Source organism: Clupea harengus, chromosome 7 (assembly GCF_900700415.2).
Source record: "Clupea harengus chromosome 7, Ch_v2.0.2, whole genome shotgun sequence".
In the NCBI taxonomy this organism is placed as follows: Eukaryota; Metazoa; Chordata; class Actinopteri; order Clupeiformes; family Clupeidae; genus Clupea; species Clupea harengus.
In genome coordinates this window covers 7,731,094-7,755,952 of record NC_045158.1, presented here as the reverse complement: position 1 = coordinate 7,755,952, position 24,859 = coordinate 7,731,094, and the positions used below count along the sequence as shown (strand labels likewise).

At 42.5% G+C, this 24,859-nt stretch overlaps 4 protein-coding genes across 7 annotated transcripts in view; all 4 read left to right on the top strand.

Moving 5' to 3' along the window:
• The first annotated feature begins 15 nt into the window (after window positions 1-15).
• bag4 (BCL2 associated athanogene 4) lies at window positions 16-5,587 on the top strand. The gene is made up of 5 exons (XM_012815915.2): window positions 16-377; window positions 1,160-1,273; window positions 1,388-1,579; window positions 1,820-2,092; window positions 3,091-5,587. Exons 1-5 carry the CDS (start codon window positions 246-248, stop codon window positions 3,562-3,564), a joined length of 1,185 nt encoding a protein of 394 aa, XP_012671369.1. The 5' UTR covers window positions 16-245; the 3' UTR covers window positions 3,565-5,587.
• A 3,299-nt stretch (window positions 5,588-8,886) lies between these two features.
• LOC105889903 (dual specificity protein phosphatase 26) lies at window positions 8,887-12,053 on the top strand. The gene is made up of 3 exons (XM_012815837.2): window positions 8,887-9,752; window positions 10,255-10,466; window positions 10,897-12,053. The coding sequence occupies exons 1-3, from the start codon at window positions 9,580-9,582 to the stop codon at window positions 11,094-11,096; spliced, it is 585 nt and encodes a 194-aa protein (XP_012671291.1). The 5' UTR covers window positions 8,887-9,579; the 3' UTR covers window positions 11,097-12,053.
• A 638-nt stretch (window positions 12,054-12,691) lies between these two features.
• rsph14 (radial spoke head 14 homolog) lies at window positions 12,692-16,547 on the top strand. 2 transcript variants are annotated; one of them, XM_031569953.2, is made up of 7 exons: window positions 12,692-12,749; window positions 12,995-13,229; window positions 13,467-13,569; window positions 13,663-13,781; window positions 14,232-14,457; window positions 14,974-15,110; window positions 15,961-16,547. In XM_031569953.2, exons 2-7 carry the CDS (start codon window positions 13,031-13,033, stop codon window positions 16,197-16,199), a joined length of 1,023 nt encoding a protein of 340 aa, XP_031425813.1. In that variant the 5' UTR covers window positions 12,692-12,749; window positions 12,995-13,030; the 3' UTR covers window positions 16,200-16,547. The 2 variants fall into 2 exon arrangements, with proteins under 2 accessions (XP_031425813.1, XP_042564078.1); XM_042708144.1 differs by having other exon boundaries at window positions 12,695-12,745.
• An 802-nt stretch (window positions 16,548-17,349) lies between these two features.
• LOC116221072 (dematin) overlaps window positions 17,350-24,859 on the top strand; it is a 35,393-nt gene continuing 27,883 nt past the window's right edge. The window contains exons 1-2 of one of the 3 annotated variants that reach the window (XM_031570350.2): window positions 17,350-17,633; window positions 20,273-20,305. The gene's annotated coding sequence lies outside the window, so the exon portion shown is untranslated. Of the gene's footprint in view, window positions 17,634-20,266; window positions 20,306-24,859 lie in introns of all 3 variants that reach the window. The other 2 variants (XM_031570349.2, XM_031570348.2) reach the window with 2 other exon arrangements.

Genomic DNA, 24,859 nt, shown 5'->3' with positions numbered 1-24,859 from the left:
CTACAGCTGACAGCAGTATCTGAGGTCTTATTTGATGAAACGTATTCTGACGCGCATAGGGATAGCGTTATGTAAAACAGTTTATATGAATAAGGAAGTGACTCAAGTGGAAACTTAAAGGAACAGTGTAAAATAGACTTTTCTGAAACGTCGAGTTTGGCTGGAGCTGCGGTGGAAAGAGGTTGGAGAGAGTGCAGGGTAGCAAACTCCTGTAAAGCTTTCTGATTGTGCCGAGAGTTGCGCCAATGGCGTACGACACAGCTTGCAACGACAGGAGTGGAGATCCTGCTTGGGTCATGCATCAAATGCAAGCGGGCTCTAAATCGCAGTGGCCATCACATTTGAACTCCGAGAACAATAACTGGAACGGCACCATGGTAATTTGAGCATTTTGGAAATTTATAATTTCACACATTGTAAGAAACCTCAGTTACCTTAAATGTATCAGCCCGGTTCAGGTGACAGGAGTAATCAGAGCCTGTCGAGTGCTAGTGCTAGCAAAGAAGCTATTGTAGCGCTAGCAATAGTAGCCAGTGATGGGAAGCTACATGCTCTTGAGTTAGCGAGTTGGCACTGATTTCAGTACATCGGTTTCTAGCTAGTGAGAGACGTTACGTATGTGTTAAAACCAGCTTACATACCTTGTATGTACAGTTTGGTGTTTTCAGCGATCGCTCATCAATACCGATTTGCGAGTTAACGTGAGCTAATACACAGCTACATTGTGTATCTCTGTTAGCTACACCCAACCATTTCGTTTTCCAAATGTAGCGTTAGCGTTATTTAACGATATATCCTAACACTCGCTGCTAGCTTACAGTTCATATAGTCAAATGTCTTGAATGTAACATTCAAAATATTTTGCAAACATTCTGGTAGGTTTGAAACGTTAATTAACGCCGTCCTTTATGTCTGTGTGGCCTGTGTGCTTATGTCCAAGTTTGTGTTAAGTAAGCCAGATAATGCGACACTTAAACGTTATCTGGTGTTACAGGGAAGTAATGCGAACCTAGCTAATGTGTTATAATTACACCATTTGTATTGTATGCTGTATGATGCAAGTTATTTCGCAACAGGTTAGTGATGGTAGTGATTTACGAAGAGTCTGGCTTGTGTACATACTCGAGTATTGACTCGTCACACTGTTTATTCATTGCAGGATTCGACGCCATACTCTGGATATCCCGCAAACTATTGGTATCCCCAGTCGACAGGGCCTTATGGAAATGCGTGTCCTCCAGGCACGGAGCCCAGTGGGCAACCCCCCTACCAGGTACCATATCTATCCGACTGTGACATAATGTCACTGTTCTCTTTTATTCCCAAGTTGACGGGTGAACCAGTCAACTTTTTCTCATGTCTTTTTGTCGTGTCTGTGTCGTTTCAGCCGATGACAGCTTACCCCAATGGCGTCTACAATCCTGGACAATACTCTGCAAACATGCTCCATCCTTCCAATCCGTTCTACTGTGCTGATCAAATGCCACCCAGACAACCTCATTACCACAATCAAGGCTGCCCTGAACGAAGCGCAGGACAGCCAGCCCCACCACCCTATCCTGTTCAACATTGTCAAGGGGTATGTGTATGGCTCATTACTTATATTTTACTCTGGTTGGTAAAGAAAAGAATGTATCACTTATATAAGTATGATTTGCCTCACAATTGTTAGTATAAAGCTTCCTGTTTTCACCTCACTGAGAAGAAGCAGTGGTAGAAATGTTTGCAGAATTTCCTCCTTGTTTATCCCGTGTTCTCTTACTTTTGTGTGTGTGTGTAGTTAGATGGTATTCCTGTATAATGTTGTTGTATTGTTCAGGGCCCTGGTTACCATCCAGGCTCTTACCAGCACTATGGGGAGGGGGGTCCCACAATGCCCCCCAATCCTCCTTACCCGGGGCAGCAGGCCATGCTCTCCAGACCGCAGCAACCAGAAGCCTGGCCTCATTCTGGGGGCTATAGCCCTTCCCCAGCCCCACAACAGCAATGGCAGCCTGGAAACCAGACGCAGCACGGTCCCTATGGCAACCATGTCAGGCCTCCCCATCCCCCACCGTGGCAAGGACCTGCCCCCCCTCCATATGAGCACAAGGTATGTGATATGAGAGGCATTCTATTCTTGTCATAACTGGTCCTTATTCCTTGACTAAGATTCCTGGTTTCACACAGTGATGTAATCGCTGATCTATAATGAAAGACTTTGCTGAAAGGAAAAGTCTGTTGTCATACATTAAGCATGGGAGATATTACGTAGTGGTCTACCTGCCAAGTATGGTTTTGGGGAATATAAGAAGAGAAGAACAGCTTAGTTCCACCGAATGTATATCTTGCTTTGTGGTAAGCAATTACTTGCAAATTACTTTGTTTTGTCTATTTTTAATCAACACTTAGCAGAGCTGTCGGAATTTCAGCTTTTCCTTTGAGTCTTAAGTATAATGGATGACCTCAGCGGGCTGGGCTAAAGCCTCTTATGCAACCGCCCATAGCTCACCACAAGGCTACCAGAGGTCACTAATTGCTGGAGGCCCCACTGCACACTGGTCTGTGCACTGTAAGACACTTAATTCAGGTTGCTCAAATGCAGTTGGCTTTTTTCCCCACACACTGCTTTTTGCTTTCGTCATATTTCCACTATATTGTTTGACTGGAAAACCTTACTTTTAAATTAAATGACTGAAATTTGCTAACTGATTAATGATTGGAAAGCCTTTTTGATAGCAGTTGCTGTTGTAGCTGGGTTTAGCCTGTTCGTTCAGTTTTGCCTTGCTGTTACTTTGATTTAGAGAAAGATTGGTAGAGTGTTGCTAGGAGGGGTAGGGTGCGGATCAGGTTAGCTGTTTGGCCTCACCCTCGACATTGTGTCTTTGGTCATGGCAGTCATGTGGTAACTACATGCTCAAGTCGTGTTATGACCTGTTCCTTTCTCTTTTACTTGTCTTTCTATTTGTCAGAGAAATAATTTATGACATTTTCTTTTGGTGTGTAAAGACAATTAAGCTTAAAGAAAAATATGAACAATATACACATTCAATTCTTCACATGAGTAGACTGTCAGTCTGTCATTAAGTCCTCACTTTTTCAACCCCTCAGGACCATCAGTTCTCTGGACAGCACCCACAGGCTCGGCCACAACCAATGGGGCCCAAACCTCGACCCAACACGCCAAACCAAGCCCAGGGCAAGCCCACAGAGTTCAGTGCGCCCCCTCAACTTTACAAGTCGGGAGGTGGCAAGGTGCAGGAACCTAAACCAGCTCAAGCGGAGCCTCCTCCAGCGTCCAACCAAACCAGAGCTCCGATTGGCCCCCAGCTGAGTGACAACCCCGGTCTGGCCCGCGTTCACCAGGTCCTGTTCAGGGCACAGCTGCTGCAGGAGGACGTGGATGAGTTTGTGGGCAAAAAGACGGACAAAGGCTACCGGTACCTGGAGGAGCTGCTTACCAAAGAGCTTCTGGAGCTGGACTCAATAGAGACCAATGGCCAGGAAATGATCCGACAGATGCGCAAAGAGGCTGTGATGAGGATCCAGGGTATACTGGACCAGCTGGAGAAGAAGGCCTTCTGATGCGAAAGAAAGAAAGAGAGGAAAATGTGGAGCCCTGGATTTTGAGGTCCTCTATTTTTTCCATTTCCCTTTTCTGTTGTCTGCAGGCATTCTGCTCACTGTACTCCCTTTCCCCTTGCGCTTACTGTTTCAGTTGACGGCATGAAATAGAGATGTGCAACTTGGGCCTTTTGTCATCTCTTAGAAGCTTTCTTTCTTGAAGCTTACTTTCTGCAAATCTAACACGGATGAAAATGTGGTACTTTGCAGTTGATAAGGCTGGCTTAATGCGCCAAATGCGTAATGATTTCAATATCTTGATGCTTAAGTCTTGATGGAATTAGATCTTACTGCCTTTGCCCATAAATTTAGCAGGTCATCGCAGACACCAACATTTATTTTCTAATGATGTGTTTTTTTTTTTTTTTTTCTGGCCAGATTGATCCCTGTTACAGTGAAAATCTTGTTTGTTTTTACTGGACCAGCATGTGTAACATGCAGACATTGCTGTGTCCGTCCTCTCCAAACATTGGAGGTAGTGTTCACCTCCTGATATTTTTCCCAGCATCCTTGGTTCTCTATCTCTCTGAGACAATTTCCTCTCCTGGTCTGCGTTTCAGACTGGGTGCTGATGTACACTGGGATCATTTGGCCAAAGAATTGTGCTTCCTGTTAATCAGTGGGCACTTGCGTCTGCCCAATGCTCTTAATTCAATCTGATTATGTATAGTGTTTTCCAAAACTATCAAGAGTTGGCAACATGATTCCTTAGAGCAAATTTATAGCAGTAGGGTCAAAGCCATTTGCTACCAACCAGGAGATTACGGTACCATACTTTACTAATATTTGGATTCTGATGGTTCAGTTTGAGACTTGAGACCTGTCTCATATTGCATCGGCAGTAAAATAGACAACCTATAAAGCAACAGAGAGAGAAGCGTGTAACTTAAAGAATGAACCCTATTCCATCTCTACCCGTGTTCCCTCCTTGATGTGCTTTTTTTGCGGTGACGTCATGCTGTTGTTACTCTTTCTAATTTGAAACTGTCCTTTGTATCTTTTCTGCTCATTCGTGTCCTTCACAACATGTTTGTGATGAATGCCTTTTTCTCTCCTGTGATTTTTACTGACTTCGCCCCTTCCATCTACAAACTCCTACTACATCATCTGGAATGTTTTAGTTTTTTTTGCACTTGAACAGATGATGCAGCCTGATTCAGAGACTGCCCCGGCACAGCCTTGAAGTAAACACCTGTTGGTGCCCTTTCTAATATGGTTTCATATCTGTTCATTTCTCAAATTACTCTTGGAAGTTCTCTGCTGGAGTCCCTAACACATCGTATTGAGAACTTTTAGTGGTCAGAAAATAGGACGTGGATTTGTTCCGAAGAGTAAAGATATTTAGACCTCTTGATGAGGTATATACATGTATGTATGTATGTAAGGCTTTTTTTCTTTTTTTTTAGAGAAAACACCTGTGTAAACGTGTACTATATAAATCTATATATATATTCATCATTAACATGAAAGAAAAGGGAGAGGTTTGTTACATGGCCCTTTTCAAAGCAACCAGACAACAGTACCTTTAACATCACACTTTGCACCAAAGTCACCTCCTGGCCACTTTCTGCTGGTCTTCTTCCGGATCACAAGCATATCTGCCCTGTTTCTCTTTATGAAAGATTTGTGCCATAATAGCAGCAGGTGCTTTTATAAATGTCCAACAGGAAAAAAAAATCCCTCGAGATGTGCATGGACAGTAATATTGGAATTGTGTTGATCATTGTGTTATTTCTCTCTAATCCTGTAAATAATATCTCTCCCTATCAGACTGAAATGAATACGTATTTACACTTTACATGCAACATGAGAGATATATTTGTATAAGGTAGAACACACAGAAATCCTAAGGACCAACAATCTGCCTGCAATTGTTTCTATCTGTAATGCATGGTTTTGACCACACAAGGGTGCTGTTTCCCTATTGGGTGTAGGGGACCAGCATTGGCGGTGATTCACATTAAATCTATCAGGACATTGTTAATGTGATGTGGCCTTATTTTCTCACGTGTTGTATTGTTCTCTGTTCAAAAACAAAAGCACTTTCAGTCTTACAATACAAAGGGATCGATAATATAGCGTTAAATAATTGTCTTGGTTGTTTGAACCTGTTCATTGAAATGAATTACATATTCAGGTTCTAAAAAATGCATAGAAAAGACCCTTTAATACAGAATCAAGATCCATTGAATGTACAGAAAAATCACGTTTTCTTTCAGCTGTCATCATTAGGGTATGTCTGGATAGATTTGTATTTTTGACAATAGCTGGCATTCTGTATCAGGATTAGTTGTTCATAGGCTCTTCCTACAAAATACCTCATTCCAGAATCAGAATCATAATTATTTACACATTATATTTACACACACAGGAAATTAACCTGGTGTGGTTGGTGCATAGGACATAAAACACATAGCATACCAACAAAATAGCAAAAACAAGAATAAAAGACAAATGTTTTACAAGATAGAATATTAAATAATAATAAAGAATTTGGGCACGTGCAGGGAAAAAACTGTTCAGGTGGCGCAAGGTTTTGGTCTTTATAGCCCGGAACCTTCTGCCGGATGGGAGTCTCTGAAATAGGTGGTGACTGGGATGGGAAGGATCAGCGATGATCTTGCATGCTCTCTTGCTGGTCCTGGAGTGGAACAGGTCTAGGAGAGACCTTCTCGGCTGACTGAATGATCCGCTGCAGCCTGCCTTTGAATACTTCCTTCAGTAGACAGACTGCATGGAATGCTAGTGTTTGAGCAAAAACCTGCCCTTGAAGACTAATGGTGTTAGTGGGTGTTATTTATCCCATCCTTATGTCTTGTCTTTGGCATAATCTTTTCTTTCTTTACTATTATCTAGGGGCGACAGTGGTTCAGGAGGTAGAGAAGTCGTTTTGTATCAGAAGGTTGCTAGTTCGATTCCCACTGTCGACGCGTCCTTGAGCAAGACACTGAACCCCTAATTGCTCCTGATGTGCAGTGTGCCATCAGTGTAGATGTAAAATGTATATACAAACTTGTAAGTCGCTTTGGATAAAAGCGTCTGCTAAATGTAAATGTAAATTATCAAAGTGTAGAGCAGTTGTTTTGACAATATAATGCTCTCTATGGTTTTATTATCTTCCTGTAAAGTCAAAGCCAAATTTTGTCCTCATTCACCTCCACATAAGATGACGTTCAGAGTACCATAACCCATGAAAAGAAAAACAACTGAAAGATCACCCCAATGTTGTAGTTTTTTGATAAAGGTTTTTTTATGCATTACATTTTTTTTATATATATACACTTTTTATGAAAATGAAATGCAATAAAAAGCCAAACATAGACATTCTAGATGCACTATTTGAAAAGGTTTACCATCAGAATTGCAGTATTATTGTAAGTCAAGAAGCTTTTTTGTTTTACACAGCAAAAACAAGCCATATTGCACCTTAAAACATAGTATTAAAAACATTAAAGGATATTACTTAACTTAGGCGGTTCACATTTTAAGCCTCAGATACATTCAACTAATGGGTCACAGTATACAACCGAAGTGAGTGCACCCTTGTGCAATCACTTAAATGTCAAATGATTCATAATTGTATCATCTTCGAGTAATTGCATTGTAAAGTTGAACAGTAGGGTATTTGCTCTTGTGAAATTCAAGACTTAACAGTATAGATTTTCGATATTAAAAATACAGGCCCCACAGTAGGAACTGCATGAAATAAAGGCCAGTATTCAAGATTATAATCTTATGTTCTCCAAAACATTGCATGGCCACCTTTATTTTTGGTGAGGGACTCAAATCTCTTCGGGAGGTAGGAGACACAAGGGGATATACAGTAAGTGAAATTCAGAGCTGGCTGGACTAGTAAGTAACTTATTTGCTGTCTTGCTTTGTCATTGTAGTGCCACACATTTTTTTTAAATACCCTAAATGTGCGCAATTGGATTCAAGTCAGGCAACATGACAACAGTCAGCCAGGTCATAGTTTTTACTTTTTTCCCTTTGGAAACTCTTACGTGATTTAAGTATAGTGTGCTTTGGATATTCCTCTTCTACCGAGCTTCTGGAGACTGGGAGTCATCTTATCAGACAGTATTTTGGTATATCCAAAGAGATTCATGGTGTCATCTGCAAATGTCATCTCCCCACCACTTTCTGAAGTCAAGCAGCCTCTCATCACACTTCCACCTCCGTGCTTTGTGTACTACATGATGATAGTATTATTGTTATACCATATATTGGAGACTTAGTCTGAGTTATGATCAGTTCAGAAAACAGGCTTAATCTTGTACAATGGTGCGCAACCAAGGGACCCAGACCGAAGTTCACTCATACGGAGCTCAACCTAAGAATCTTCTAATAAGCCATTGAAAGATTTCAGTTAAATGCCTTCTGAGTATAAGGGGTGTCACCCTGTATTCATGAGCACAAGTCTCTGAGCCATTGACTGACCCTTTCATACCTCCCTCAGACAACGTCTCTCTCTACCAGAATATTCAACCATTCTAACCTAAGTCCAAATTAAAACACAATTACAACTAGATATAAGATGCATTGAATTATTGACTATGGTTTATCATTATTAACTCATTATTAACTCTGAACCTTAAATTCTGATTCCTTCAAACATGCTGGACCCCATCAGAGGTGAACATATTTATCTTATCTGACCAAAGCATGTGGTTCCAATATTGATCAGGACTATTTTCATTTTCTTTAGCAAAGTTTAATCTTGCAGTCTTCTGCCGAAGAGCAAGCAAGGTTTTTTTTTCTTGGACGCCGTCCATTAAGGTTGACGTTGTCTTTTGCACTGTCTGAGCTGTCACAGAAACTCCAATAGCCCTTGTGCCAAGTTTGAAGCACTTGCTGTCTGTTCTTCAGGGCAAGTAGCGCACTGTGGCGTCATTTTAGGTCCTTGCCACTGCGGTTTTGATTAGTGGCACTATGGCCTGTTCTACAGCTAATGTTACCTCCTGATTACTGGTGCACATGTGTTTCGACTGATTTTAAGTTGGTGGCCGATCTTACTGTATCCTGTATGTTTCAATTCCTCTGGCAATTACGTCCATGTGGTGTCATGATGTAGCCATGCACACAGCCCATAGGTCTGAAATTGAGAGTTCTGTTCACGGGTCATTTTATAACAATGATCATGCATTTAGGTTAATTGGAAATCACAGTACTCACAGTACTTGTTTCAATACATGTTTTCTAACTAGATGTATTCCCTTTTGTCACATTGAGTTTCTATACTTTCTGGCCTATATTTTCAATATAGTCTTTCTAAAGTAGCCTGATAGTGATTGTTCATTAGAGGAAATACTCTACTTGTCAAAATAATGCAATTATTGAGAGGTGATACAATTTTGAATCATTTGATACTTGAGTATTATTGCACAGGGGAGTGCTCACTTCTGTTGTATTTGATAGGCCTACTTCTAGAACACATTGCGTCAGACACAGCAATCTGTTGCTACGTTGAGTCGCCTTTCTTTCCACTAACTAGGCATATGTTCATACTGACTGTGCCTTATTTAGAACAAGAGGCTCACTTCAATGCGCAAATGGTCATAAATCGTGTCAGATATCGAACTTCAAACTGGCACATTTGCGAATTATTGGCATATTACATTCTAAAGAGGATAATTCTAACATGTAACAGCAGTAGTGTCTCTTACCGTCAGCGCTCGTAGAGTTTAATTTATCGTATGGTAAAATGACCTAGGAATTTGTGGGTGACTTGATAGCATGCCAACATTTGGCTCTCAGAATATCCCCCTTGCACTGCAGGGGCTACCAGACATATTCAGACAACGCCATGAATTGATAGCTTGAAAATTCGAGCACCCCCTACGAAGCAACCGGTATTTAAGTAATTTAATATTCGCGATTGTACAAGAATTTGACACCAAACGCAAAGTTTTGGATTCCTACGACTGCGCGCAATCAAGACTTTGGATCAATATTCAGGCACGCAATATCGGTAGAATGGCTACTCGGAATTATCTTTGGACAAGCGATACCCGACGTTCAATCAAACCGGAGATTGACTACAGTTCTCCTGGACTTGCCGTTATGGAGATCGAGCGTCTCCTTTTCACCGGAAGAGTAATCAATAGTCATGCCGATGAAGTTTGGCCAAGACTTTACATAGGGGATTAGTAAGTGACGTCTAATCTAAAACTTCAGGTCTGAAATTGCATGATGTCTGGCCATGCCTCATGTAATCTACATAAACGTGGCACTAAGATTTAGCATCACCAGCAACATTACTTGACGTGTCTGATTGACAGATGTCTACTTAGGCACATGTCAAAATCTGATCCGGGCTCAGTGGGTCTAGCTCTACTGGGCCAATAAAACATTGAAGACAACAAACTAAAGATTCGCAAATGATACCCAGATTAATTTACATTCAATGCAGATCAGGCAGTTCAGCGTTGTTACATTTAACAATTGCCTATAACTACTTGTTGTTGCATGTATCCCATGTGCTCACTGAACAACTTCAGCTGTAATTGGATAATTGGGGTGGTTGCCTGCATGCCACATTGCCATAAACAACTGCATATGGCATGTATGATATAAAACATATCTCATATATAACATACATATATGTATTTATACATATATAGAGTCATTTATGAATGTGTCATGTTGCAGTGATAGCGCAGAAAATCGCAGTGAGCTGACAGTCCGTGGCTTCTCGCATATTGTGAACTGCGCGCATAGCACCCGGCGTGGGGGCCCCGACTTCTACAAAGGCATGAACATTACATACATGGGCATCGAAGCCCACGATTCTCCTGCATACGACATGAGCGTAAACTTCAACAAGGCTGCTAACTTCATTCACAAAGCACTCAATGGAAGAGGTGAGCAGATTCCTCTCAGACCTCAACATATGTTTGTGGATGCCTTTGCCAATTTCAACACGGGACATTAAAGTGTTTTAGTGCTGGGCACTTCTAAGACAGGTGTTCACTAGGCTCCTGTTCTCATGGGAAATACCCAGACCACATGGTGCACACAGCCATAATTTTAGGCCAATAACATTGCATTGCAGACAGTGTAAGGCGGGGCTGTTATTTCTGCTCTAGTGCAAAGTGCACAGTAATGAGCCAAATTAAATGCTTAAGTCTACATAGAGACTGAGAAAAGTCTGAGAGCAGACCAAATTCTCTACTAGACCAACAGGACATCAGACCTCAGTCATCATGTCTCACTTATATTTAGTCTGTGGATGCTATGACGCAGTTACGCTTTCATCATCTGTGGAAACTAAATTCTGTGTTGCATTTTCAGGTAAAGTCCTGGTCCATTGCCACGTAGGTGTGAGTCGCTCCGCTACAGTGGTCCTGGCTTACTTGATGCTGAAGCACAACATGACCTTGGTGGATGCCATCACTACTGTGAAGGAGGGTCGTGGCATCATTCCCAACCGCGGCTTTCTGCGACAGCTCATTGACCTGCAGATCCAACTCTATGGCAAACATAGCCACTAAAACAAGCCATAAAAGAATCAGACAACAATTTAATTTAAATTTAAATATGGATTAGCCCTCTGCTGCATGAATTATTACTGATACATTTAAATATGTTTTATTGTATTTTTATTACTTAAAATGACTTAAATTATGGGAAAAGTGCATTTTTTAAATGAGGGTAGTTGGTAAATTGTTGCCATATGTCAACAATAGGCTGCAGTGGAAAAGTGCTGTAAAATCTAAGTTTTCCTTGGAAAAGAAATGTCTCATTAGAAAAATAATAAATAAAGCCTATCTTAATTTTACTCTGAGAAATCAATTTATACACCTAAAATAATATGAATTCAATTCAATTGTAATTTGGGCTATAAGATAGGCCCAATGATGACATTAATAATATTGTGACATAGTGTAATCTGTCTTGAAAACTTACAGAGACATAACTGTTTATATTGAATATTTTCACATCATTTAGATGTAATTCATGTCTGTTTTTACTTTCATTTCAAATCTGTCCGGGGGTTCTGGCAGTCAGAGTGAATACTCAACCGTAGCGACACCACAGTCACACAGCCCTCCCCTGCAGGAGGTGCGCCTATGCCCTTCACACACACAGGGACATGCAGGCGTCCCACACAGACCCCTACCATACTTCTACCATCCCAGGGAGCCCAATCACTAGTACTTCATCCATCTCTGGGGTCCCTCACACAAGGGTCAACCTATCCTGGGGTAACTTGTACGGTTCATACCGGGGACGCACCGGGCAAGCCTCTGATGGCCCCACGGCAAGCCGACCCACTTCTTACACTATTTCTATTGAAGGGAGAGAGCACTCACCCCTCCCTCCATCCACTACACACGTCAATGTCGTTATCCTCATCACTGCCAACTTGCTCATCCTCACTCTTCTCTGTTGGAAGAGCTAACACTGTGCTTTTCTTCCTTTCCTGTCTTCCTTTTCACAAATAAATACTAAAGCATTGGTTTACTGCCTATTGAAAAACTGAAATAAAGTGTTACTATATGACAGGCATGCTGTATTTCCAAGGGTCTGAGTGGCACTGAGCACTCAAGAAATAAGGTACAGTTCAGATGCTGATTCATTAATAATTCTAACCCACTGTTTCAGAGTCAGTAAGCCTCAGTGAATGCTGGATATCACTGTTGCCTGCGGGAATGAACAGTGTTTTCTAGTTTAAATATGGACACATTTCAAATGTTTAATTTCCCAGTTTAAGAAAAAACATGAGACTAAAGTACGAGTGAATCTGTAGCCGATTTAATAGGCTCAATACTCCGAGATATTGAACAGCTTTTAATTGTTTGGTGAAGTTGGTTCTTCATTCAAACAAACACATTAAGCATTACACATTAAGCATTTGTTTGAATGACAACCCAGTTGTTTGCAAAGTCCACTTATGCAGAACGTTTTCCTAAAGAGACTGTGAAAAGATTGTTTTCAAATAAATCATAACGATGTTAAAAAATACAGTAGGCTTAATTGAGACGCAAACTTTCACGAAGATGAATGACACACGTAACCTAACAATGTGCGTTCTGTTTCTCAGGAACGTACGCTAGGATACACTTCTTACGTTGTTGCCAATGAACAACGGTGTTTTCTTGGCGTAATTAAGAAGCAGCACAATCATCTGTTGTTGGAAGTAAGTAAGTAGACAAGTTTTTTTCTATCCAAATATAAAACATACATGCATTGTTCCGTTAACAACAGGCTTCATTTAGGAATTTTCCTGATTTCATAATTATGTGAAGGGTATAATTATTCGTGCAAGAGTGTAACCGTATAGTGCTAGTTAGCTAACATTAACGTTAAACGTTCGATGATGTGCCCTTAAACACGTTAACTAGAGACTACCTTAACGTTAAACATTTTATACTATTTTCTTTTGAAGTTAGTGCGAAGGGCTCGGTACTTTTGCCAGAAGAAAATGGGCAGCCCACGGATTTCAGAGCAACTACCCCCGCTTTTAGACTCAACAAAAGCACCAGTAGCTTTCGGGAATCGAGCACTTCCTCGGTTGTCCATGGACTTACAGGACCCTCGGCTATACATACGCCAGAGGGCGCTCGCCGCTCTCTGTGATCTTGTCCACGATCCGGAGCGGGCCTATGAGACTATTCAAAAAGGTAGGGTAGGGGCACTCAAGTTTGATGTCTGCACTTGTCCACTTTTATATGTAATCCTATATATCCTAATATAGATGCTAATCCTAAAATATTCTAATTAATAATCGTAAAAATATATAGTGCCGTTTGTGTTGTCACTATTTGACAAACAATTTGACTAATACATAAAAACACCTGAATGTGAATGTATGAAGTAGTGTTGGGTAAGTTACGGAATGTGGCTGTAATATGTCTCAGACTCTCTGGAGATACTAAAGGTTCTTCTGAAAGATGAGGATGCTGCTGTGAGGACCAAAACCACAGAGGTGCTATACCTACTGGCCACACACAATGTAGGCAGGTGAGTTATTGTGAGTAACTCATTCATTTGTGGCTGACTTGTTTAATGTTCACAGAACAAACCCAGGACTATTATGTGTTTTTCTGTGTGCAGGGAGGCCTTTCTCAGATACAACGTGGTGGGTCCTCTGTCTGATTTGCTCGACGAGCCAGTGGATGCCTGCAGAAGGAACATGCACAGAGCTCTAAAAATGGTGGCCGAATTTCCTGCAGGTCAGTCAGGGAAGGTCTCTTATTATTTCTTGTATAAAATGAATATCCTAGAACTCTGTACTGTTACATGTTTGGGATGTGCTGTTGAGTCTTCTCTGTGTATCATATATTGGTATATACAGTATATTTGTACTTCATAATGCAGCTGATTGGAACTCCCCATTACAACACGTTTTCTACAGTGCAGCGTTTCCACCCATTTTCATTGGCAAAATTTCAACATTTTCCATGACTTTTCACAACTTACAAGTACACCAAATTGCATATTTTATTCCACAGGTTGTACCTACTAATTGTAATTGAATAAAATGTTGCCTGGAGAATGAGATTTTACTAATCCCATCACTGTTGGAAACCCTGACAGAGGCACATTTTCCATACATCACTGCTCCAAGTTCCATTGTTATTGTACAAATGTGCACAGTTTTTCCATTTGCTGATCTATGGCAGGGGCGGCCTGTATAGTGGCTCACAACCTGGTGCATAACCTGGTGGAGAAGGTGACGATGGAGAGCGTGGACATCCGGGCGCTGCTGCTGGGAACGCTGAGCTGCTGTGTGCAGGTGAACGCGATACCTGCGCTCCAGAGCAACGGTGTGGCCATCCTGCGTGAGCAGCTCGCCAGCGAGTCGCTCGCCATCCGACGAGCTGCTGCCAGTGCCATGGTGGGCATCAGGTGAGAGAGAGAGAGACAGAGAGAGAGAGAGAGAGGGAGGGTAAGAGAGAGAGAGGGAGAGAGAGAGAGAGAGAGAAAGGGGTAAGAGATAGAGGTAGAGAGAGAGAGGGTGAGAAAGGGAGAGAGAGAGTGAGAGAGAGAGAGGGTGAGAGAGAGAGAGAAAGAGAGAGAGTGAGAGAGAGAGAGAGTGAGAGAGAGAGAGAGAGGGAGAGAGGGAGAGAGAGAGCGAGAGATAGAGAGCGAGAGCTCACAGAGGCTTGGTTTGTATTAGTAGTGCTTACATGCATCCTGGTTTGTCCTTTGAACTTTTATGTATACTACCCAGTATTTTTGCCTCATTACTTGTACACAATGCTTAAGAAAATGTACATACACAATGAGAGAATGAACTTTATTGACAGCCTATGCTTTTCCTCTCTCTAATTATATCACTTCTTCCTCATGATATATTCTTTTTCTCTCTTTCTCCCTCCATCTTTTTATCTGTCTGGCTTTCTTTCTCTCTGCCTCTATCAGCGTTCCTATTGAGGGGAAGCAGCGTGTGTGTGAGGAGAATGTTCTGCCTGTCTTGGTCCGTCTGCTGTCAGATAAGGACCCAGAAGTCAGTGCCAGTGCTGCAGGGACCATCATGAACACCGCCGTCATCACCAGAGGTACGACCCTTTGGTAAAATGGACCAGATTATGGTCAGAGCTGACTATGCGAGGTATGAACGGGTCTGTGCTTGTATGCCTGAATTAGTATTAGTAGTATACTCTTGTAAAAGTAAAGGTCAGATATTTAGCAGACGCCTTTATCCAAAGCAACTTACAGAGACACCTTGCGGCGGTCGGGAATCAAACCCGGGTCATCAGTTCCACCATGCACCATCTTGTATGTTGTTGGTAGTGTAGTTAGCACACTGTCTTATATTGTACTGAGGAACTATCTATTTCAGGAGCCAGGAGAACCAAATTGGACTTCTATCGAAAGTTTACCAGTTTTAGAAATTGTAGGTACTAATATAATGACATTTTCTATACTTTTACTTTAGCTTACATGGACATGTTGGCTAGCTATTTGTAAGTCCAAGTTTATGCACTGCTAGTGGTATCTCCCTTTTTAAAGTGAGGTCTTAATGACAACACCTACAGCTTAATGTGAAGTAGTGCCTAGGCTGAGCACAAGGGTTTAATTACAATAAGGCTAAGGCAGGCTGCAGTCCAGAGCATCCCACGGTGTGAGCCCATAAAGGACAACAGATCAGTCAAACAGAAGATCATGCCATTCTGGCTGGTTAAACTAGTTGGCCCATTTGGTTAAGCAGCAACATTACTTTACCAGCATCTAGTTCAACAGCTGGTGGTGTTTATAATTTATAATGTCTGTATCACATGAATGATATCCCCAGATGTATGAGGAGGAGTCACGTCCAATCTCTCCTTCCTCTCACTCAGAAATAGGCCATTTCAAAATGAATTAATCTCCACCTCCAGTGCGTGATCTCCCCATTGTCGTCCTCAGGTAAATACCAGGCACTGGAGGCCGGTGCCATCCCTCCCCTGCTGGGCCTGGTGAAGAGTGACATCCGTGCGGTGAGTGCCAATGCCCTGCGTGCCCTCACCTGCCTGGCAGAAGCCCCCCCCGCTAGGCTGGATCTGCTGGAGCACCTGCCACTGCTGAGGACCCGCCTCAGTCATCCAGAGCCCATCATCCAGCGCGCTGCTGAAACGGCCATCCATGTCATCTCCTGGAAGCCCTGATGGAGAGGAGGTGGAAAGGAGAGGAGAGAGGAGAGGAGGGCAGAGAAGAGAAACGAGTGGGGAGGGAGTGGAGGAGACAGGGAGGAGAGGAGTGGAAGAAAGGAGAGGATCGGAAGGAAGCAAATTGAAGAGGAGAGGGCAATAGGGAATTTAATACTTCCAGTTCAGGCACACACACAAAACTGTTTTTCATGCAAGGACAAATAAAGGAGGAAACAAAACAATCATTATCTGTGGTGTTTCTCCAAAAGACACAATATCCTAAATTCTTATTCCAAACAATAGTAGTGGAATTAAATAGTGTTTAATTGCACTTGTGCTCATTATAAAAACATTGTGTCATTAAAAACTCTGTAAGTTCTCTGAATTAGATGTTAAATATGTTTTTGTTTAAATCACCAATGAAGATTCTTTGTAAATGGACATTAGTAGCATCCTTCAGTATTCTATTCAGTATAATTCTATTGTTATAAGCCTGAGTTGGTTCACGAGTGAGGTCTGTGGTGCAGTCACTCCAGACTAGTTTCTTTGGCATAAATGCCTGGACCCTTAAGGCATGTAGTGTTGTTGAGAGACTCTGCCACTACCAACAGAAAGCATATGACCTCAGTTTTTTTGAATGAATGAGCATGTGCCAGTGCACTTCACCAGTATAACGAATTCAGGTCAGACCAGCCGTGCATACTGTGCATATGAAAAATGTAAAAGTTACAAGTGACGAGGTAATACAGTGGATCTACTTTGTAGCTTGTTTGAAAATAGTCAGCAACTGCAGAAATGAAATTGAGCCGAAATGTCAGCGTATGCTGACGTGTGCGCTTAAAATCGCAACGGCGTGCATGGTGTCAGGGAGCAAAGACAAAGGCCAATTATCTAAAATGCAATTTGTGCTTATGTTAGTTAACTTTCTCACATCCAACTCAAAAATTGCTATAGTGTTGTCCCACGACTTAGGAGAATGGACTGTAAACATTCTGTAAATGGTCGCTGTTTGTCATTATTATTTGTTTGATGTACCCACCACCTAAAAATCAATTTACCGTCACACAAGCATTCACACAAGCCCTGATTTGTTTGTCACCTTCACCAAGGAAATGTGCACTGTCATGTTTATCGGATACCCCCCGGTGTCGAAATGGATTGCGCCAGTGGTCAGCGGCAGGAGGCACGCTGCCGCTATCTGTCTGCACAGCTCGCAATTTGTCAGAACGTACAGACTCACCAGTTCTGGTAAATGTGGGTGGCTGACAGTAAAGTGTTTTGTTTGGATCTAAAGCACTATTACATTTAAAGATCTTATTTCAGTGTTATTCAGAAACACACTTGATAGTCGCGCTCCGGATATTAAATGCGAGAGGAGATTAGTCGTCTGGCTGCATCCACGAAAGGTTGAGGTTGACATTTCTGAAGAGTGAAACAGTAGGTGTGTGAAAGGTAAGACACTTGACGTTTGTTATATTAATTTATGTTGTACTTAAAATGTGCGATGAGATGATCGGAAAACCCTTGACTACAGTGATATTTTTGGTATACTGATGTTCAAGCGCCCACGTTATCCTTGGATGCTGACTGGCTGCTTAGTGCGATGACCGCGTCGTGTTGCTTCACAAACCTGTCAACGCCAGAACGACTTTTTGCCGTTGCTAATTCGTGAATTCCTTGACCTAATTAATTGCTATATGTCGAGGAACCGTAGTCTAAAATGTAGTTGATGCTTGGACCATTTAATGCTTAAGGGATCTTTTATTACATTTGAGATTATTCTCCAGAGTGATGCGATGATTTTACGTAACACCAGAGGCGAGGGATACAGCCCAGGTCCTATGCTTATGGGATCAGCAACCGCTGGAATATGACTATCGCTGTAAGGGTATTTGGTGAGCAGGGACAGGCTGGATGGTGCAGCGCGCTAATACTCGCATATCAACGAGTCAGTCCCACAGATCTAAATGATGGGTAATGTTTAGTTTGACCTAGAGGTCCTGTACCTGGTCCTGTTTGGACATGTTTGTAAGAAAAAAAAGATAAGTTTAAACACTGACATCATGACAGGGAAACCATAGATGCAGACATAGATGTAGACGCTAGAATTATTTATTATGTCATTCAGTTCTGTTTCTGTTAATGACATTGGTAAATTCATGTCCTGTTATCACAGTCAGGGATATTGAAGAATTCCACAGTTGTTTATGCTTGCATGCTGTGGTGGTATGTTTATGTATAGCCTACATGATGTTCGAATGCCAAATTCAAATAGGTATTTCAAAGTTACTATTTGATGTTTTTGTTCCTATGACCATGTGTTGTGTGTATATTTGTTTAGTCCATTCTGGTTAGCGTTTTGAGCTGCGAAACCTAACAAGAGGCTTTTTTTTCTAATGTGTGCTATCTTGACTGAAGTTGGCTCCCCAAAGGGGGCTTGGGATTTGTCTTTGAAGGGTTTTAAAACAACTCAATCAGAATTAAGTTACAGAATGGCCTTCCTTTAATCATACATCCTTGCATTTTATGCACTTCAATCCAGCGGATTCTGTCTGGTCTTCACAGAACTAGATATGCTGTTTTCTTTCATTTAGACTTCAGTGTCTCCAGTCTAGTCAAATGCAGAAGAGCAATATGAGGACTAACTATCACCACTGGCCTTTCCTGATGGAGATGAATAGAGGGTATTCGACACTATTGCCAGAAAATGTCACCATAACATAGCTCTGATGGCAGAAGAGCTGCGGTAGCACCAGCAAGGCGTTTACAAAAACTACACGGAATCTCCACAACACACTCAACTTCCGTAGCGCAAATGATTGATTATCCCAAAACATGACAGGTTTTTCGATTCTTTTTTGAAGGAATTTGACCATGGCAATGAATATGAAAATGACCCAGACAGTGACATTATTGCTGTGTGACAAAACTGGGTCATCATAATTTGATGGCCTTTGATTTCTTAGGTTCTGATTCTGAAACCAGTTGCTAAAAAGGAGAACTCAAGAAGGGTGAGGAAGAAAGGTACAGTGCCTGAGATTGGTGAACTGTTGCCTTTTTTGGTTTACATACTGAGCTGAAAACCACTGTACCATCTTACTTTCTGTGTGCTGCGTGAGACATGGTGAGCTCCTTGGGTTGGGTTGTTGTCACATTGTCGTGTGATGATATGTCAGAGGTGTGAAGCTGACTAAAGTGAGAGGCCTGGATCAGTTGGTCACACGCTGTTGGCCATCTGCCTAAAAGGCAAACTCCATCTGGGACCTGGTGACTCATCGCTGGTGCTATTAATGGGCATGACCAAAGCTGTTAGAGCACAGCAAGTCTATGTGATTGATGTGAATGATTGTAGTTGGGATGTATTTGTGTTTATATGAGTGTAATTGTGGTATGGTTGTAAGAGAGAATTATGTCTTTGTCATGGGGGAAGATGGTTGTATCTGTCTTAGCAGCAGGCATAGTATATTGTTTGGTATGATATTGATTTTCAAGAATAATTGAATTATCACCAAGGTAGTGGGAAGCTTTATGTTGTATGAGTGGACATGGATGTCTGTGGTTGACTAGTGGTTGTGGTTGCGTGCATGTGTGTGTGTGTGTGTGTGTGTGTGTGTGTGTGTGTGTGTGTGTATGTGTGTGTGTGTGTGTGTGTGTGTGTGTGTGTGTGTGTGTGTGTGTGTGTGTGCATGTCTATCAGAGAAAAATACCCATTTTAATGATTGTGTAATACATCAAACCAAAAACAGAAACACACTGTATCCCTTAGAGAACTGAAGATCAAAGCTGCATGCAGTTAAAGCATAAGTTCTGTGGCAATGCGGGTTATGCTCACACACTCACACACACACACACACACATACACACACACACACACACACACACACACACACACACACATACACACACTGACACACACAGAGGCTCCATCCAAACCGCCTCCTCCCCCTTGCCAGCCCCACATCACCACAGCTCCCATGCAGTTGTCATGGCGATAAGATCAAGTTCTTCTGCCTTCTGCGTTTGTTCTAATTTTACTCTCTTTTTTTCTCCCCCTGTTTCTTGTCATGGCATTACATAACGCGGAGGTGCAGTTGAATCTCCTACTATCTCTAAACTGTTACGTGGTAAGTCATGTTCTTTGCGTTTTGGATTTTCTCATCAGTGTCTACCTTATCCTATACCTCCATGCCCCCGTAACTGAAGAATTAAAAAAAAACAATGCAGGATTCTTAAGTCTGTAGTCTTAAGTCTACAGTTTCCTTACTCAGCTGCCAAGCCTCTTAACCTTGACTTGCTAGTGAGGGAGATTACAAGGGGGGCGGGGGGCAGTTTTAATTAAAATGAGAGCGATACCACTTCAATCTGATAGACCCCCCCCCCCCCACCAGCATGACTGGTTGGCGGTAAAAGATATATATATATATATATATATATATATATATATATATAGAGAGAGAGAGAGAGAGAGAGAGAGAGAGAGAGAGAGAGCTTTGCTCTTGGTATGGTAGCACAGTCTGTGATTTCCTAAACATCACAGGGCACTTTATTGTGCATAGTAATTGTTTTGCAATAATCTGTTTGCGATGAGCCCTGAATTAGGAATTCAAATGCCCTGGCTGCTACTGTTCTCTTTGATCACTGAGTCACCACCTGGGAGTATTTCTCATGCTATGCAGAAATGTTTCCAGTGAATGTGTATGAATGGATTCATTCACTTCTTCTGGAGATAAACTGGGCATTGCCTCATTGGATTAAAACCTTTATCTAGTCTAAACTGATGTGTCAAGGGGCTGGTACAGTCAAAGCCTGTAAGTGATTCAGTAATAGTCATTGGACTTTTGTATACAGATTCGTTTGAATTAACTTCACGTACATTCTGTTTTGCGGCGTCAATTGAAATCGGCTTAATTGTGTCTAACATCTCATGGAAATATCTTTGGGAGTAATGCTGTTTTTGTGCTGTGAACAAGAAAGGATGAGTATCACACTTCCAACACATCCAACACACAATCATTGGAATCGAGGCCTAAGCAGAGTGCATAAGCAGAGTGATTCATTGGTTATGGATGACTTTCCCACCATGTCTACGTGTTCAACTGGCAACTCTGGCTGAATTGCATTGTTACATGCCACGTTTAAAACCCGCAGGACAGCATGTAAAGGTTTGGGTGGGAGCTAGTTACTTAGTTACATTACAACCAGTCAGTAACCACAATCAAGAGAACAACTCAAAGGAGGTTTCAAGCTAATAACTGTCTCCACATATGTTGATTTTCTGTTGCTTTGGAACTGCTGCACTGGTGGATGTTCAGCTGTTAGCTCACTGACTGTGCTGATCTCAGGGGTTGTATTCCATCTGTGTTCTCCTGGCAGAGGTCTGTGCAATGCTACTGGGGTTCTGTGGGCTCTCAGGTGTCTCCTGTAGAACAGTATGAGAGAGAGTGGGAGATGCTAATGATACAGTGTGCTACTTTTTTGGGCAACATAATTAGGTAACATTACTGAGAACCATTGTCTGGGCATGTCGAGCTCATTTCTGTGTCAGATACAAAAGTCTATAACAAATCTAGTTGCATTTTATTGTTCCTTGACTGTTGATGGCAATGTTGCCTATCCCAATGTTGCGGAGAGAGAGAGAGAGAGAGAGAGAGAGCGAGATAGAGAGAGAGAGAGAGAGAGTGCATCACTGCAGTGTGTTAGTCAATGAATGGTGGCATCCACCTGTGCCTAGCGACACAGATGAGGCCCATCAGCAGATGGAGAGAAAGCTGAATGGAGAGAGAGAGATGGAGAGCACTGCAACGGATGAGAGGAATCACTCTAAGGGAACAGACAGGGATATCATAAAAAAATTCAGTAGGTGGTGTTTCTCTCTCTATCTCTCTCTGTGTGTGTGGGTGTGTGTGAATGATGACCGAAGCTGAGAGAAAACCACTTGCTCCAGTGGCTTGTTAGCCCTGTATTAACCGAGCATCGTCACAACTGCTTGTTACTTTGAGTCCCACTGAGAGTGAGCAACACAAAGGGGGGAGAGAGAGAGAGAACTAGAAAAGTGAAAGGTCTGTGTGTTAGCCATCCAGGCCCAGAAATACGGCCATTGTGTTTAAGAGTGATGAACCCTGTGTAAATGAATGTTATTTTGGATGTTGAGTATGTATGTCTTTCGTATTCTCCAGCCTGTTTGAAGCAAGTGTGTGTTTACGTGTCTGTGTGGGTTTGAAAGAGAGTGAGAGATAGAGAACCAAGTTGCTTCCACTCTTATCTTTGTGTACAGATGGTGACACTATGAGCTGTGTGCTGGTGTATGCGCAAGTGCGTATGGTAGGTTTTCAGTGTAGTGTATGTGCTTGTTGTGTGATTGATGTGTGCGTTTGTGTGTGTGTGTTTGTGTGTGTGTGTGTGTGTATGTGTGTATTGGTGCATGCGTGTATGTGCTTGTTACTATGAGTCAGATGACCCAAGAGAGGCCTCCCCAAGGGTTCCGGCATGTTCTGATGCGTTAATGCGTTTGTATGTGTGTGTGTGTGTGTGTGTGTGTGTGGGGGGGGGGGGGGGGGGGGGGGGGGGGGGGTGGGGAGTCTGTTGAGAGTCACCATACTGACGGCAATGGAGGGGGGTCTGTCAGGGTGTGGACTGCAGTTGGTCATGGGAGATAAGTATGTTTCTGAGTGCTGCCTGTGTTGTTAAGAGCGCCATCTGACATGACAAGTTGTCACTGCTTTCATTACCAGCGGGGATATCCCTGGTAACTTCCAGAAGATCTGCGATAATGCTGACTGCTCAACCCTGCCAGGAGTCGTTAGCTGACGTATGCGCATGTTCTTGTAGCTGAACAGGTAGACCATTCGGTTCCTAGGGAACATCTAAGCAGTTAAAAAAAATATATACAGTATATTTTGCCAGACTGTATTGAGTTTCTGATTGAATGCATTTAAATGGATGTGTAAGGGGCCAACCACTTTCTTTTGTATGTGGTTTTTACGTGTGGTTCTTCATGGTGGGCTACTTTTCACAAGGCGAAGTGGGGCAGAGGAAATCCGCCAGCCCATTGTGTTTGGACCCTGGGTGTGATTTCAGATTTTCCCTCCTCATCCTTTGATAGGCAGTAAATCTTCAGATGGGACTTGCTCTTGTGTGTCTCCCAGGCTGGAGGGGAGATATATGATGATGCCTCTCTCTTGGTCCTGTCATGTGAACTCAGCCCTGGCGTTTTAAGGGGGTCGGCCATTGTTCCCACGTCCATGGAAATGCATTGCCTGTCCATCCATCCATTCGTCTGCGTTCAAAGCGGCTTATAGCTAATCGCTAATGTGGCCTGAGGCGAGGCATGCTCCAGAGGTGAGGGACCACACTTGATTGCTGAGAGGATGGATCACACTCTTTCGTTTTTTAAATTAAATGAATAGTGGGCTCAAGTGAAACGGGATCTTGCATTCATTCTATGTGGTAGGAAAAGCTAAAGCTCGTTAGCTTGTTCTTCTAAGCTTCCACTGCTGTCGACTGCTGTCCACTGATGTTGTGGACTGTTGTCCCTCTAGCTCTGTGCAACCAAAGAGCTCCTGAGGTTGACTGTGCTGAACAAAGCAGCATGTTTGTGTGTGTGTGTGTGTGTGTGTGTGTGTGTATGTGTGTGTGTGTGTGTTTGTGTGTGACAACCCTATCCTTAAGCTTCCTATCTGCTTGCGATATGCATACATTCTTTTTCTCAAATCACCCCAAACAGATGGATTCCCCTGGAAAGTACCATCTCCTTGCGCAGTTTAAAATGGGACAAGCCTTCCCCTGCCTGGTCTCCCTGTCCTTTAGCTCTTGATCTACTGCAGTAGCCAGTGATAAAGTGGTAACATTTAGCCTGGGCAGCATCCAGTCACTGCACACAATAAGCCAGAAAAAATATAGCCCACTAAACGGCACTCACTGCAGCCATTCACGCCACTGTCTGGCTCCGCGCATGTTTGTCTGTTTGCGTCAGCAGAAAAAGCCCAACAACAACAAACACAAGCTGCCAGCCGTTGGCTCAGGGGGAAAAGACTAGGCTTGGAACGGGATTGATGCACGTATACAGGCGCGGCACGGACCCCCACCTTGTTGCAGCCAATAAATCGGTAATGTGCAGCCTGGGAGGAAAAGACAATGAGCGAGCTCAGCGCCGGGTTTAATCCTTTTCAGTTAAAAGGGAGAAAAGAGGACAGGGACACAGACATGAGAGGGAGGTAGACAGGCAGACGTACTCTCACACACATACTATATAGACACAGACACACACATTGTTGCATCAGACCAAGATTATGCTGTTTACGTCCAGTGATCTTAATTTAGACCAGGACTGGACCACGAGGATCATCAAAGTCTGTCATGCCTGAATGCATGAATACACACACACACACACACACACACAAATACTCTCTCTCTGTCTCTCTCTCACACACACACACACACACACACACACACTGATGTATTACCTATTGTATAATGGTTTCACATTAGCATCATGACATGATTTCTAACCTGCTCACCCACCCACCAGTCATTATGTGTGGCCTGTAGTGTATCATTCAGACGTGTGACACGAAAGAGAAGAATGGTGAGCACTGTGTTCAGTCTAAGACAGCATTAGCATTTACAACACCAACACTAAACTATTACATGATACAATCCATTCAGTGAGCGCACTCTCA

Coding starts and splice junctions, on each gene's coding strand:
- rsph14 (XM_031569953.2), top strand. CDS start 13,031: ATGGGCAGCCCACGGATTTCAGAGCAACTACCCCCGCTTTTAGACTCA. Junction 13,230..13,466: donor CTATGAGACTATTCAAAAAG/GTAGGGTAGGGG, acceptor AATATGTCTCAG/ACTCTCTGGAGATACTAAAG. Junction 13,570..13,662: donor GCCACACACAATGTAGGCAG/GTGAGTTATTGT, acceptor TTCTGTGTGCAG/GGAGGCCTTTCTCAGATACA.
- bag4 (XM_012815915.2), top strand. CDS start 246: ATGGCGTACGACACAGCTTGCAACGACAGGAGTGGAGATCCTGCTTGG. Junction 1,274..1,387: donor GTGGGCAACCCCCCTACCAG/GTACCATATCTA, acceptor GTGTCGTTTCAG/CCGATGACAGCTTACCCCAA. Junction 2,093..3,090: donor CCCCTCCATATGAGCACAAG/GTATGTGATATG, acceptor TCAACCCCTCAG/GACCATCAGTTCTCTGGACA.
- LOC105889903 (XM_012815837.2), top strand. CDS start 9,580: ATGGCTACTCGGAATTATCTTTGGACAAGCGATACCCGACGTTCAATC. Junction 9,753..10,254: donor AGACTTTACATAGGGGATTA/GTAAGTGACGTC, acceptor GTCATGTTGCAG/TGATAGCGCAGAAAATCGCA. Junction 10,467..10,896: donor CAAAGCACTCAATGGAAGAG/GTGAGCAGATTC, acceptor TTGCATTTTCAG/GTAAAGTCCTGGTCCATTGC.